The 14897-nt window shown below is 38.0% G+C and overlaps 1 protein-coding gene across 5 annotated transcripts in view; it reads right to left on the bottom strand.

The window, feature by feature from the left end:
* The window catches only part of PTPN13 (protein tyrosine phosphatase non-receptor type 13), a 126540-nt gene that overhangs the window by 44664 nt on the left and 66979 nt on the right, over window positions 1–14897 (bottom strand). For 4 of the 5 annotated variants that reach the window (XM_037395644.1, XM_037395652.1, XM_037395661.1 and 1 more), the window contains 5 exons: window positions 10676–10771; window positions 8750–8849; window positions 2134–2353; window positions 608–682; window positions 328–502 (listed from right to left, as the gene is read on the bottom strand). In XM_037395644.1, the coding sequence (XP_037251541.1) occupies window positions 328–502; window positions 608–682; window positions 2134–2353; window positions 8750–8849; window positions 10676–10771 (666 nt within the window). Of the gene's footprint in view, window positions 1–327; window positions 503–607; window positions 683–2133; window positions 2354–5047; window positions 5242–8749; window positions 8850–10675; window positions 10772–14897 lie in introns of those variants that run through there. The other variant, XM_037395678.1, reaches the window with a different exon arrangement.

Here is a 14897-nt window from a genome sequence, read left to right as displayed (position 1 = left end):
GCCTATGGCATATTAACCGAACCCAAAGCCCTTTCGGTCCTCTGAAGGGTACTAGTAGTTAAGAGTGAAGGCAACAAACAGCAGGGAAGAAAAAACTCAGTAACCAAAGGCTGCCCAGGATGAGCTGTCATTGCTCAGGCAAATGCAGAATTTTACTGTGTGAAGTTGCTCTTCACTGAGGAATGTATTTTGCCTCAATAGAAGAGAACATAACTCAAAGAAAATGCTTTGTAGATGCCAGGCAGTCTTTGCTTATCTTTTCTCAACACCATGTAGCTAATTCTTTTTATTCTGTACCTGCCAGCTACATCAAATCCTCCTCCTTACCTCTTAAAGTAGCCAATCCAAAAAAGTGATGTTCCACCAAGCCAATATGGGCAACAACCATATCAAAGACATCTTTACATATCGTTTTGGTATCACAGGTCAGTTCCAGCTTCTGCCCACTTAGAAGCATCACATTTACTTTTCGCCTTGTGTCATCATTCTTCCCTTTCTTAGTCTGCATTTTGTGGAATAAAATATCCCAACATTCACACTTGTGATAAAAGCACATTTGTTGGCTTAACATACTTTCCCTGTCACTGCTGAATAGCCCCTTTCTTACCAAGATGGACTTTGGTAGATCCAAGGAGATGAATGGCTCAATCGTCATTTTCACAAACTCTGGGCCAAAGAAGTTCTGCAAATCACAAGAGTATGAATGAACATCGTGTTGCTGGAATAACAGACTGATGCACAGTTAACTCCTGCCCTGGAAACGTCAAAGAGGAACAAAAGGCTGAAACTTGAAAACTGTACTTAATTTCTCCCATGAGCTGGTAAGTCTAAAGAACCTGATTTTGCCAGCACGTGTACTAGACACCAATGGCAAGCTACAGCACTGGTGACACTGTCACTTTGTGTATTTTCCTTCCTTTGCTGGGCAAAAAGCCAACACCGTAACATTATTTGTCTTCCTTTAAAATACAGGGTGTGGGTTGCCTATTTGGGCCATCTGGGCTTATGTCAGTAAGCAACTGCCTGATAGTACTAAGGTTTTCTGCATTGGTGGCAATCCTGCCTTGACAAATCTCTGCCTGTGACACACAAGTCTCATATCTGCTGGGTTCAGTTAGAGATCCTGGCCAGTTTCTGTCAGCCTGTACACAAATAAACATTCTACTAATTCACCTTGTAAACTACAGGAGGTTACCTGTCCAAACTGTTAAAGGAAGTCCTCTGCACGATACCCACTCCAATACCGCATTAAAAAAGTGACACAAGAATCACCTTCTGAGGGAAAACCTTCACTGGCTACTGCCTAGTACATACTGTGTACTTTATGTAAAACATCTACACATGAACTTCTTAAGGGCCGGGGGGAGCCAACCTGGTTAGTTAAAGCCTACATGAACTAACTGGTCAAACTGCTGTGAACTGGAGACAGATACAGGAACTATTATCCTGGATTAGGACAGCAAATTCACTCGAGTTGTTTCAAGTTTTCCCATCCTTAAAAAAAAAAATTAAATAAAAAATAAATCCAGTTCACTGAAAGCAGCAGCAGAGGGCATCAAGTCATCATCTCTTCTAAACATCAGTGACTCTATTTACCTATACCTCTGTCCCCCTCTTTCTCTGCAATCTGACATTTCATTCACAGACCAAGACAACTGGGAAAAGAAAGGAGAGTTTGTGATTCAGTGTGAACCCAAGAGTCAAATGAATCCTTTCTGCCTTTCTTTACCTTCTCATCTTGCCGATTTAATAACCTTTTATGCTGGTGGGACACATCCACATTCTACTAAAATAAATGCAAACCAAAGTGGTTGAAAACAACACAGAATACAGGAGAAAACTACCCCTTACCTTTGTTAGGCCACTTTATTGTTTGATCATGCAAACTTTAGTCAAGGCTAGCTGTCTGTTCTAGCATCTCTTGATACTAGTAGCCTATGTAGCCACTAATGCCACAAAATCTCAGAAGTTTACCCTGGCAGAGTAGGTCTTTCCTATCAGGGCAACACCAAACACCTAGCATTTCATCTGTTGATGACTGTTTATTACAGGATCCCGTTTATTAATCCCTCATATTACAGTTTCTGCTCTGTTTCAATGAAAATCAGAGTTCACCTGAGATCAGGGCATTACCCTCAGTTTTCTTTGCGTCATGGCTGTTTCCAGGGCTATTTCTCTCAGCGGATCTCTAGTCATGTCAAGCATTGAGGACCTAATTGCATCTCCTGGGTAGAGGTTAGGTCGGGACTGCCTGAGAGCCATTCTAGCTTGCAGTTGCATCATTTCTTCTTCCTGACGCTTTAGCATCACTTCTTGACTTATCAGATTGCCTTCAAACGGTGCTTCATGTTGCCTAGAGTATAGTCAAAGGGGATGAAAGACATTTGTAGGCATGCCTAACGCATTCTGCTGCTTTAAGCACTTAGGTAAGTGGAAACCCAGAACACAAAAACTAGTTATCAAATACTATTTTAAACACAACATTTATTCAGCAGCCAGGAAGTTTGCACATTACAGCAATCCATCAATACAGAAAGTGAGAAAACATGCCAAGTCTCTACAGCTGCTTGTCATTTATTCATATGAAAATAAAGGCTCAGCTGCAGTCTAAAAAATACTTGACACTACAAACCCAGTGAACACACAGGAGGAAGAAAAAGATTAATGCTTTGAAAATACCTTAACTTCTCTGTTCAAGCAGGGACTTGTGTAAAAGGCATGTTCAAAAATATGCTGTTAAAAAAACCCTAAAATAGTGTACTTTTATAAGTATTGTTCCAATCACTTTCTCTGTAATAATTCTTTATGAACTCTTTGCACAGCACTGTCACCTATTCCCTGATTTTTCCTGAACAGTAGTATAGCTTGAAATATTTATATAAATATGCTATATATATCAACATCCTATATACTAGGTTATTCTAAATATCATACTCTGATGTTTTCATCATCTTATTTTGCTGAAAAAAAAAAATCCTTTTCTTTTAAATTCCTATGAATGGCTTGGCTGATACACAGCCACCACCACAAAAAATAAATTAAAAGTCCAAATCAATAATCCGAAGGGGAAAAAAGAAAACAACAAACCAAACAACAAAAACCCATCAGTATTTCTGAAAAACACAGCGGACATAGATCTCAAATGTCCTACCATTATTTATTTATTCTCTGTGGAAGAAATCCGTATCCTATTTTGGGTGAAAAAAATCCATTCTTTATTTGAAAATCAAGCAGTTAAGAAATGTGATGAAAGGAAAAATCCAAGAAAAACAAAACCAATTTCCACTCCCCTCCCTCTGTCCCATGCTTACAGAAAAACACCTTTAAACCCCAAACTAAATATAAACCAATCAAAGCTTCTTTAGAAGTCCTAAAACAAGAAAAAAACATGTTCTACCTTTGCTAACGTAACTATACAGAGGCAATTTTTAAACACAAATGGACAGGATAAACTAACAAGAATTTCATCCTCCAAAAAACACCTCTAGCAATTCTAAGCTAAGTGTTACTGTAGATGGTATGCTGGAGTAATGAAAAACATGAAAGAGCAAAGAAAGTGTTTTAAAGCCTGCACATCATTGCACTGAAGTTTAGGAATACAGGTAAATATAGAGTAAGCCCTGCGCTGACACTGACACAGCCCTCTGTAGTAAAAGGTAATGTACAGACTTTTAAAAAGACATTAAGTTTATATTTTTTTAAAAAGAACCTGAAGATATGTTTGGTGAATGACACAGCAGCTAATAAACTCAGAGAAAATGTACCTGTTCAGGCTGTACAGTTGTCTATGCTAACTGGTGGAGAATACTTCAAATTTTTTTTTTCATCTTTTTACAGCAAAGTTTATAAAGAATGCCAGTAGTATGGAAAGTGCATCCCATTCTCTTGATTTACGCCAGTAATGCACCAAAATCTGAGCAAAACAATGCTGAAGTTCCTCAAATGGAATTTCAGGGAAGATCTAGAGTAGTCACAGAAAATTTATTAATGTAAGCCCATTATCCCTTCCATTGTGCAGAGCTTTCATAGCATCGCTTCCCTTATTCCTCCTCTATTCCCTTCTGCAACAGACTTAATGTGCACCTAAAAGGACAAAGTAATGAGAAAAGGCCTCAGACCTGCAAAGACTTGTGCACATGCTCAGCTTTTCACCGAGGAGAAGCTTATTAAGATCAACACCTGTGGGAACATTCACAGTGAACTAAGTTAAATACACCCACAAGCGTCCTTCAGATGAAGGTCTAAGGATGGGCTCTGATATAAGACAAAACCAAACACTTTCTGAACATAAATATCTATGAATTATCAAAGATTCTAGAAAAAGATACACATATTGCAGCTGGCTGTATCTGAAAACACTTGCTAATGTGAAAAACTAAAACTCTACTGCAGAAAAAAAGTTTTGCCTTTTTAATAACATATGGTTCTGTGCAATAAAAAGTTAGTGTCAAGTATTATCATTATGTTAGTTTATCATCTTTGTTGACATCTATTAGTTTCTCTGAAAATTGGGGTGGTTGTGGGATGTCCAGGGAGGAAGCTCAAAAGCCTAATGGTTTAAAAATTGTCCTAATTTAGTATATAAACCGACCAGGAATCAGCATGCTTCAGCATCCTGGTTTAAGTATAACTAACTCTGGCTTTGTCAGTGTCAGTCTTCTATGGAGGGTATCAGCATGATGCACTCTTAAGTTCCAAGACAAGGAATGCATCTCTCATTCTACAGAAGAGGAGATACTGTTAACAGATACAGGCAGAGCTCTTCCATGAAGTTCAGAATATGCAAGTATTATTACTCCAACATAAAAATATTTAAAGAAACCCCACCAAATTACATTCCTAACACATAACAACATAAAAATAAGTTTCCTACGGTATATCATCAGACAAGTACTTGGCTGCTACTCTGTATTTTCATCAATGTCTGACTGCAAACCAGAATCTCAGAGCTACTTTATTAACCTGAAGACAGTACTGAGAGCAATCACTTGGAAGGCTGATTCCTACAAAAGAGGGAAGCGATTAACTCCTCACCTAGTGTACTTACCGAGAAATTAGCAGGCATTGGATCAGAGAAGGAAGTTGGAAGAAGGGAAGGAGGCAGGCATTCTCTAATGATTAGTGCAGTGGAAAGGTCAGGAATAGACTGGGAAAGATGGATGCCTTTTGGTAAGGTAGGAAGGATATGGAAATGAGATCTAGTGGAAGGGAAAGGCAACAGAAGGAAGAGATCCATGTCAGCTGCTGCTCCTAGAGAGAAAAAGGAAGAAACAGTAAAGGAAGAAAAACAAAAAGAGGGGGAGGGAATAAGGAATACAAGAAGCAAAGAGGAAACACAGACACAAGTATACATTGCCATGAGGAAAGCATTCCAAGAAGTTTAAAGGATAACAACAATCACAGAGAAGGGTTTGAGTGTACTCTGAGCATAATACAGAAGAATCTATGGCTTATGCTAGTTCAAGAGCAGGCCAGCCCACCCAAACAGCACAAGTCGTATTGGCTGATAATTCTGAACAGCTTCACTGTTTTTTTAAAATATTGGTGGCAGACTCTCTCAAATCCAAATCCCCCTATTTGATTGACAACTCAGTTTTACAAGGATAATTCCATGGATAACTAAGCAGACTGCCTCTAAGGACATGCCACAGGAGCAGTAAATTATGTACTGAAGTATAGATGGTATCTCTGAACACAGAGAAAAACACTGAAACTTGCTCCCAAGTGCTAATGGAATTCAAGCAATGAATTAAGTTGCACATACTTCCCCAAACTATGAAATCAAACTACCAGTCAAAAAATGTAAACTCTGTGAATCTGCTCCTTGGAACTACTTGTTATTAACAGTTTTACTTTGAAAGCTTATGTTTCTAAAGTTATAAAAGCCATGGTCTTCTACAGCACAAGACATTTTAAAGCAGCAACATGCAAAGATGTGGAAAAAAACCTAAGTTACTTTCTTAGAAATCTCCCTGTTTAACTAGCTACCATCTTTGATGGTATTGCTTTTCACACTTGCTAGCACTGTAAAGTTTAACAGCTGTTGGAAAGCAAGACCAAGAGCACACACCGGTTTCTATTCAGCTCACATAATTAACAGAGATATTATCTAAGTACTATTTTAGGACCAAATTCTCCTGATGGTTGCTTTCCTGTTTCTCAACGGATCTACAAATAAAGCTAGTAAAACTAGCTTTCAGGAGCTGAGCCTCATTTTTCAGTCTTGGATATACTTACCAGGCTTGGTACTTAGATTAAAAACCAAAACCAAAACAAACAAAACAAAACAAAAAAAAGCTTTTCCACCTTATAAAAACTGGGGAGCAGTTATGAAAAATCAGTGAAGAACTACCTGTGGTACCCTACCATGACATTTTTGTGCAAGTGCAGAGTGATATCTTTTAGGAAAGGCACAGAGAGGAGTTGAAGCAGAAATAGGAGATTCAAAAAAATATTAAACCTTGAAGTAAGACTGCATAGTTACATACATGTAAAATTCATTCCATTATTGAGCACAACATTTAAGTCTACACTGCACTTACAAAACAAAGTTTTCCTCCTAGATTTCACACATATGTAAACAAATATCCATTAAAGGTACCAGTCTTAACAGAGCAATACAAAGTAAAATAATGTAAAAGGAACCATGAGAAAGTACATACTCTTTTATCATGGTATTTTCACTTGCATAATAGGCCCGATTCATTTACAACAATGTGACTCATTTACATACCACTTTTTGTTTCTAAAACATTTTGTAAATAGAAAGGAAAGCTCTCTATCAGTATCCACAAATTACTGCTTTTTTGTTTTGGAGCATAGCTACAGCTTGAATTGGCAACTTTCCTGGGTTCAAGTCAAAGAAGAATGAAGGTTGACTTAGCTTTCTTAACTTACTGTTGTTTTATTTTTTTTCTTTTGGTGAATACTGCTATACAGCTCATTCTGTACACACAGTAGTAATAATCTATTTCACCATTTTAGTCTGGTGCTAAAACAGTATAAAATGCAAAGCAGAAATTTACAGCTCTTCAACTGTGTAACATGGAACATAAACCTGTAACCCAAGACCTTGAAGTTTCCCCTAAAAGCTCATACACTAGCCAAAATTCTATGTCAAGACAGTCTGGATTTCTAAGCCTGCTTGGACACTGCAGTTCAACACACACGCTGTTACATGAATAGATACCATATTCCTGCCAACAGAGATGTGTTGATCCAGCTAAGCAATACCTAAACACTTCACCCCTGCAAGAAATGCCAAAATACACATTTCTAGATGACTTCGCATTTTTCAGGCAATGTGCAAGCAGTAATAAAACCAATGTAGCTGCTCAGCAGATCACCAAAAGCTGTAAGATTGCCAAGTAACTGCCCTCTCTTGTTCATCTGCACTCAGACACAGCTCAGTGACCCTGCCTTATTCAGACCTATTTAAGGCACACAGTGCAGTGCAAGAAGCAGATATTCACTTATTTTCACCTCCATGTTCAAAGCATGCCTCTAACCCCTACTCACTGCACACGACCCTGTATGTTAAATGAACATGGAGGGCATTTTTGACAGCCTTGTCACATCACCTGAATCAGTTCTGAATCTTCAGATACCTATAAGCTTCTTCAATAGGATAGAGCAGGATTTCCGTCCAAATTATGCCAGAAACATCTAGATATCCTAAAATACTGAGCACAGCTGCCATCTTTCTCCTGATCTACCCCAAACAAAGCAAAAAGCTGTCAAGAGAGGGCTTTGTTGTTGTAATGTGGTGAGGGAAGATGGGGAAAACAAAAGTCTTTTTTTTACTACTTCTTTTTCCCTTACTACAAAAATTATTTGAATCATTTTGAAAAAATATTCGAGGGTGATCTGGCGTCTGACAGAGACTAGAAGAAGAAAATTCTCCATCCAAAAGGTCAATGTCAATAAAAATTCTCAAACATTTAGAACAGAACCACTCTCAAAACCAAACAGGTATGGCAAGATATGCTTCTTCTGTACAGAGATGCTAGAGATGCTGTATTAAAGTGATGTACAAAGCAGAACCTACTTTTTAAAGCAATGTTGATGAAAAGGACTTGAATAAATAAACCCCAAACAGATGTAATATTCAAACACACAGCATGACAAATTTCAAAAAAGCATAAATTACTGAATTGGCCTGCCTAATCTGTGCTGAGGTATTAAAAAAAATATGAATCCAAACACAACAAGGCAAACTAAGAGTCTGCCAGAATAACCAACCAAAAGTATGACTTTTGGCTTACTTCAAAGAAATAGGCAAACTATCATTTCCTTATTAAATGAAAAAAAAACCCACATGCCAATTCATCTGCGTTAATATCAACATTTTTCAAAACTATTTTAGAAAAAGTATAATCAAATTAGAAATTATTATATATTTTTATATATATATAAAATATATATATATAATATATTTCCAAGCAGAACATAGCCCCAACATTCTGACAGATAAAGCAACTTGATAATGGTACAACCCAGTCTGTTAAATATGGGAACTGAATCTGGACTCCTAACTGGTATACTTACCTCTACACCACAGTGCATCACCAGACTCCTACTTCAGACTGCAATATGTAATTCTAAAATGCTTTTTTCTTTCAAGTAAAAAATGCAATTTTGTAACCTAAATAGAAGCTGGGATAGGAGTGAAAAACTAAGCGGCAAATTTAGAATACTGCCTTTGATAAAGACAAAGCACTCCAAGACATAATGTTTTCACAGGATTTACCTTGCCCTCTGAGAATTGGCTTGACTTGATGTGGAGATATCATCTGCACCTGGCAAAGCACCACTGGCATCATCTCTCTTGAAACCTTCATTTCTTCTCACTAGCAAACCAAAAGACAAATTAATACCTGACTGGGCAACAAAGCACACAAAGTAATCCCATCTAAAAATCAAGGACTTATCAGTCATATGAGATTACTTAGAAGGAATCAGATTCATGTGTTCTGCACAATGTCATTACAGTATTAGACAAACTAGCATTATGAAGTTGATTTCCATTTTCAAAGCGATCTTATAGTTTCTCTCAACAAAGATTGCTGCACTAAACAAGTCCTTTGAAGAAGAGTACTAATGCAGGCCTAAAAGAAACCACAATAACCCCCCTGCCCAACTGCACAGACACCTTTCCAAAGTGACACATTTCTTTGTCAGCCATGAGTTGAGACACATACATGACAGAGACATCATACAAAACCACTCCAGAACAGAAATAGAGCAGCTAGGTAATTATGCACAAGAAGGGAGTTAAGAAACCACTAATATATATTGCTGAGGTTCCTGCATTTCACTTTTGTCCCTGGAATCTGACTCCTCCTTACACTTTATGAAAAACAGTATTTTTTTTTTCTTTTGGCAATATACTCATCTGCTACTCTGCTTCTAATAGTTTTTCCTTTGCTGGTATGTCTTCCTCTAGCAGCACCCGAGGTGCTACACTTAAAGAGCTTGGTTTTGCTAACTACTTCACTTCCATCTCTTACTGTACTCTCAAAAACCAGAGCTACCAGGAGAGAGCTCTTGCAGAACACATTATACTAGTAGCCCGAAAGTAGGTCTCTTGCCTGTAAAAACATAGAGGAGTTGTTGACCTTGGACCGGAACACATAAACAGCCTGTTCTAAATGGCAAGAAAATGAAGTAAAATGTGTTACAGGAGCTTTGCTACCTGTTACTGCTAGGTTTCTAGCTCAGTAAGCTGCAGGATAGACAAAGGCAAGGCTGACAGAGCAGTAAATACAGAGAGGCTGGGTTGGAATTCTGTGCACACAGAACACATACGGTGCAGCTATGCTTCCTAACTGTTGCTTGCTTTCCTCACATTCCTCAAACGGTTTGTCTCCATCACTTACAATGATTCAATGAAGCTGATCGGTTCATCAACTACGCTCTCCTCTTGACTTCTTTCTTTTCACCTTTCTAGCACTTCTTTCAAAAATGCTCCAAGCATTTCCTTCTGTGCTCTGCTTCCACTGTGTAAAGAAAATCCTTCCGGCCACGTATCAGCTAACAACCCTTCGTATCATCTCCTGCTTTTTCAAGCCACTAATCTCACAGAACTTTCTTAAATTTACCTTACAAACAGCCTGCACTATGTACTACTATTGCATAACACTGAAATATTTGGGCTAAAAATTATCAACTATTTAATCCTCACAGTAAACCCCACCAATATAAAAGTAATTGAACCATATATGTGCCATATAAAGCTTTTGCAATTTACTGTTATTGTACACTAACAACCTGATAATTTTTGTGCCTCTGAAGACAGCATGTTATTTAAAACAAACACTCCAGTAAAAAATTAATCATTTCCAACTTTTCCTACCAAGTTCTCTTCCAGAGTGCTAAACATCAAACTCATTTCTGAATAGGCTGCCAATTATGCTGAACTATATACGATGCTGTAATTACATAAGATCATCTTGCAACTTTGTATTAGTGGTAATTATCAAGCCTCACACTAAAGATTTAACTTCATACTTCTGGGGTCTATTTTTCATCTTGAACTTTTTTCTTTAGGACTTTTGCTTGTTTGGGGATTTTTTGTTCAGTTTGGGATTTTGGGGGTGTGTGGTTGTTTGGGGGGGGGGGGGGGGTTGGTGGGTTTTTTTGTTTTGTTTGTTTTGTTTTTAAACACAGGTCTTACCTTGCCTGAAATCTTGTTCCGAAGAAATAACAGATGGACTTTCACTCGAAGTACTATAAACATCGCTGTGGTAAGATTTGTACCTTCTCAAAGGCTCTGAAAGTTTAAATAAGGGTATCAGAAGAGTAAGAAAGCAACAGTTCTAATGCAAAAACTGAACACAAATTAACATTTGAAATTTTTCGAAATCTTTTCAAATTGTTTTTGAATGCCTGTATGCAGTTATAGAGTCTGAAAGCAAACACTCAGTGGATGCTGTGCAGTCCCATTCTCTCTCTGTAGCCTGAGAGTTCTGCAGTGTGCCTGGCCTTTCTTGACTATCCTTAAAGAGCCACCTCCTCTCAACTGCTCTCTCATCATCACTTCCAACTAATATTTAAAAAAAAAAAAAACCACAACAACAAACCAAAGACAAAAAACAATCCCTCCTGCAAACAGAATGGATGAAAACCTTTGGTGCACACTTCTTGCATTTCTTGCATGTAGAAAGCAACCACCGGGACTTAGTCCTTAGATCATTCATGATGAAAAAGAAAGATATCCGCAGAGACAAAACAGGAACTGGAAAACTGTAACTCATTCAACTCATCTTTGATATCCACAAAATATGATCAACAATCAATTACTAAGCCCTTACAGGATATTTAATTAACCAGAACAGCTAGATGCATGTGATGAGAAATAAATACAGCAGCCTCAGTTCCTACTTTCAATGGATTCTTTAAATAACATACTGGGGCAAAGGGCTCCACAGAAGGGGTATGCATTTGACATTTGCAACAATCTCCCAAAACTTTCCTATGCAGAAGCCAACGAACAACCACATAGCGTGCACAAAAGCAGAAAACAAAATAAAAAGTCCCCACATTTTGGAATTACCAGTGCTTCACTGCCTAAGTGAGAGAAAACGTTAGGTGTCTTTATCTGCAGAAGGCTGTCTCTGGTCCAACTACAGTTAATGTTTTGGAAAGCAAAAGTGATGATATAGAGAAAAAGCACGTAATTGTGAAGACAAATGCACACCACTACAGCAAGGAATATAAAATGTAAGAATACAAAGTGGGGAATGCATGAGCAGATGAGCCTGGATGCTGCAAAAAGCAAGTCAGACGTTCCAATTTCCCAGATCTAGAAAACAAAACACCTGGTGAAAAATCCTGTGAGAACAATAAACCTGCGGCATAATCTTTATTAGGTCAAAGGACAAGTTAGACATGCTTTCAACAGCACTACTCATTCAGACTTCTTACAGGAGCAAGGAAAACTCCAAATAGGAAAAAGGTATGGAAAGATGTGAGATAATGCAGTAGACAGAGAATAATGTCTAGTTCATGTTAATTTTGGACTGTTTCCAAAACCTTCCTCCTTAAAAGCCAGCAATTCTCCTATTTCTACCATCTCACTTGGGTTGTGCAGTTCCCCGCTGTCCCACCAAATACAAGATTCTTTAAGAAAACTGGGAAAAGTAAGCAAAGTCATCAATCAACCTATGAAACCAATTACTCCCACAAGCCCATCCCAGTTGCACAGCTTAACAGCATAAACCTCAACTTCACATTACTCTCAGAAACGAGCAATACAGTTTGCACATTTGTAAACCAGCCTACAGCAAGATGAAAAGAAATCACTGCAGGGTGTGTAGGAGTGTGTGTGTGCTTCAGTGTTTCATGGTGGCTACTTTCAGCATTCTGAGTTTTACAACAAAGAACTCTACCACCAACTTAGCAATTACTTCCCTAACAAGGGAAATAAAATCCAAATTCAGTGGGTAGCTTTTGGAGATTTATTTTTAAAATGCTCCCAGCCCTCTAAGTGAGGCATCCATCCAAACATGATACTGGAGCTACAGTACAGAAACGTTTAACTGAAAACAGATCTCTTCTTTCCCAGTAGTTTTACTAGCTGTAGGTTTTTCAAGTCTGCTAACCTGACTTTGAAGCAAGAGGATGGAATGAGAACAGTAAATTATAACAGAGATTTTAAAAAGATTTGGGTTTTTTCCACCTAGTCAGCAACCTGGGCTTCCTGAATTGCACACAAATTGTGGCTCCATCCTGGTTCTTTAAGACGAAGTTCTGCAAAAAATAAATGTAAAGTGGTGAAACAGAAATATGCAGTTAAAGCACAAAACAAGTGTTTGTTTGCGGTGGTCTGATATCGTGAGTGCTCTTGACTCACCCTGTTAGCAGAAGTTGGCATCCTGCTGCAGGCCAAGGGGTAAGGATCATGAGCCAAGAAACATACAGAAAGATTCCCAATCACTGCTTATCTCAAGGTTTTCGCAGACCTCCATGTGAGGTCCAGCTAGGTTTACACCTATTCTTCCAGCATTCACAAGCAGAGACAGAGATGGGACCACCTCCTTTCTTGTCACATATCTTTCTCCCTAAGCAAGACCATAAAACTTATCCCAATAACTCAAGCAAAGGTATTCCTCCCATCTTCTGGAGGCATTTTAAAACCTTTCCACATGGGTCTGTATCAAGGACTCTCAGCCTGTTCTGCCTAGGGACAGAAGTTTAAAGGCAATTAAGAACCTACAGCCTGAAATCTGGGGTAAATCCTCTAGATTTTTCTTTGCTTAGTTTAGGGAAAATACATACAGACATATATATGATGATGAAAATACATACAGATGGGAACTGTTTGCTGATGGGGCATCTTCTCTTTGGCAACCACCTTCCAGCTCTCTACCGGTATATACACGTCTATGTACACCCCATACACATTCCCCCAGCACCTCACCTCCTCTTAACCAAACTTAATTTCTCTGGGGCATGGGCAGAATATGTACCGCAGACCTGCAAACATTCAGTTAAATTGTAAACACTGAGACTACTGTACACTTGCAAAATTACCCAAATAATTTATGCTGTCTCCTCTCCTCCGCAAATTCTCAATTCTAACAAACTGTAATAGGATTTAACTTGAGAAAAGGCACTTGGGATCATGTCCAAGCCAAACTTATAATTAAGAAGTGGCTTCCAAAGGTCAAAGTCCCAATTCTAGAATCAAGTTAAAGTTAAGCTTTTCACACAATAGTTTCAAAAAAGAGGACAAATTTCTAGCCTATCTGGCTGGGAAGAAACTGAAAGATTACATCAATAAAAGCTAAAGATGACAAATAAAACAACTCATCTCCCATATTTACAATTTTCCCTACAATATTTGAATGGCCTTGGTTTGCTGCTTTGTTTCTTTTTTTGTGTGTGTTTTTTGTTGGGCTTTTTTTTGTTTGTTTGTTTGGTGGTGGTTTTTTGCTTGGTTTGGTTTTTTTAGTATGTTTTTGGTAACTGAAGAGAGAATTCAGAACTGATTTAACATCTCGACACATCAAGCACGTTGTAGCAAAAATTATTCTATTAGTTACCCTTCTTAACATTTCATTGTTTAAATTATACTCTCTTAGCAAACACTTCAAGTCATTCCATACCTTAGTAGAAAACCAAACCTGAGCTTAAGCATGTTTGAAGAATCTTTAACTAAAATGAATATATAAAACTTGCACTAGTAATGTAAGTTAACACACAGTAGCACCACAATGTAGAGATGAATGAAGCATTACAATCAGAATTTGTGTTTGTGCTGCTTAGTGCTGCAGTGCTGTTTTTTCAAACTCCGTATCAAAGCCAGCAGAGTAAAAGCTTACAGGCACCTCACGCAGCATAAAATAACAAAACACACTATTTATGCAAGGCAAGACATGCAAGCCCAGACAAGTAATTTACAGAAAGCCTCATCTCAGCCAACATCAATCAGAGAACCACATTCAGCTTGGAATTTCATTATCCTGAACACATGATTTGCATTAGATACAAAGGTTTTCAAACACACATTATTATAGAATTATTACTGGCTGTACAGAGAAGGAAAAGGACACGGAAAATGGCAGAGGTAAATGGGCAATTTTGTGACACAGAGGGAGCCCTTGTTTGCTCTTTGAGGTTTATGGGTGTCTATTACATACCAGTGTTACTATAAAACCTTTAAAACACATTAACTGTCCTTTAGGACTAGAGGCTGATACTTGCTTCTTTCACCAGAGTTTAACCAATTGGTTAGCATCATATTTAGTCTTCCTTTTCCTCTTTTCATCTCAGAAAACTTGAATTATCTCATGCAAGGCAGCAGAGGTTTAATAGGAAGGCTGTAGAGATCCAGAATAAATCCCTGGTAAGGATTCATATCTAACGTACACAAGGGAAACAAATTCTTTCGCCTT

This window comes from Falco rusticolus, chromosome 1 (assembly GCF_015220075.1).
Source record: "Falco rusticolus isolate bFalRus1 chromosome 1, bFalRus1.pri, whole genome shotgun sequence".
NCBI lineage: Eukaryota > Metazoa > Chordata > Aves > Falconiformes > Falconidae > Falco > Falco rusticolus.
This window is presented reverse-complemented; position numbering and strand designations above follow the sequence as displayed.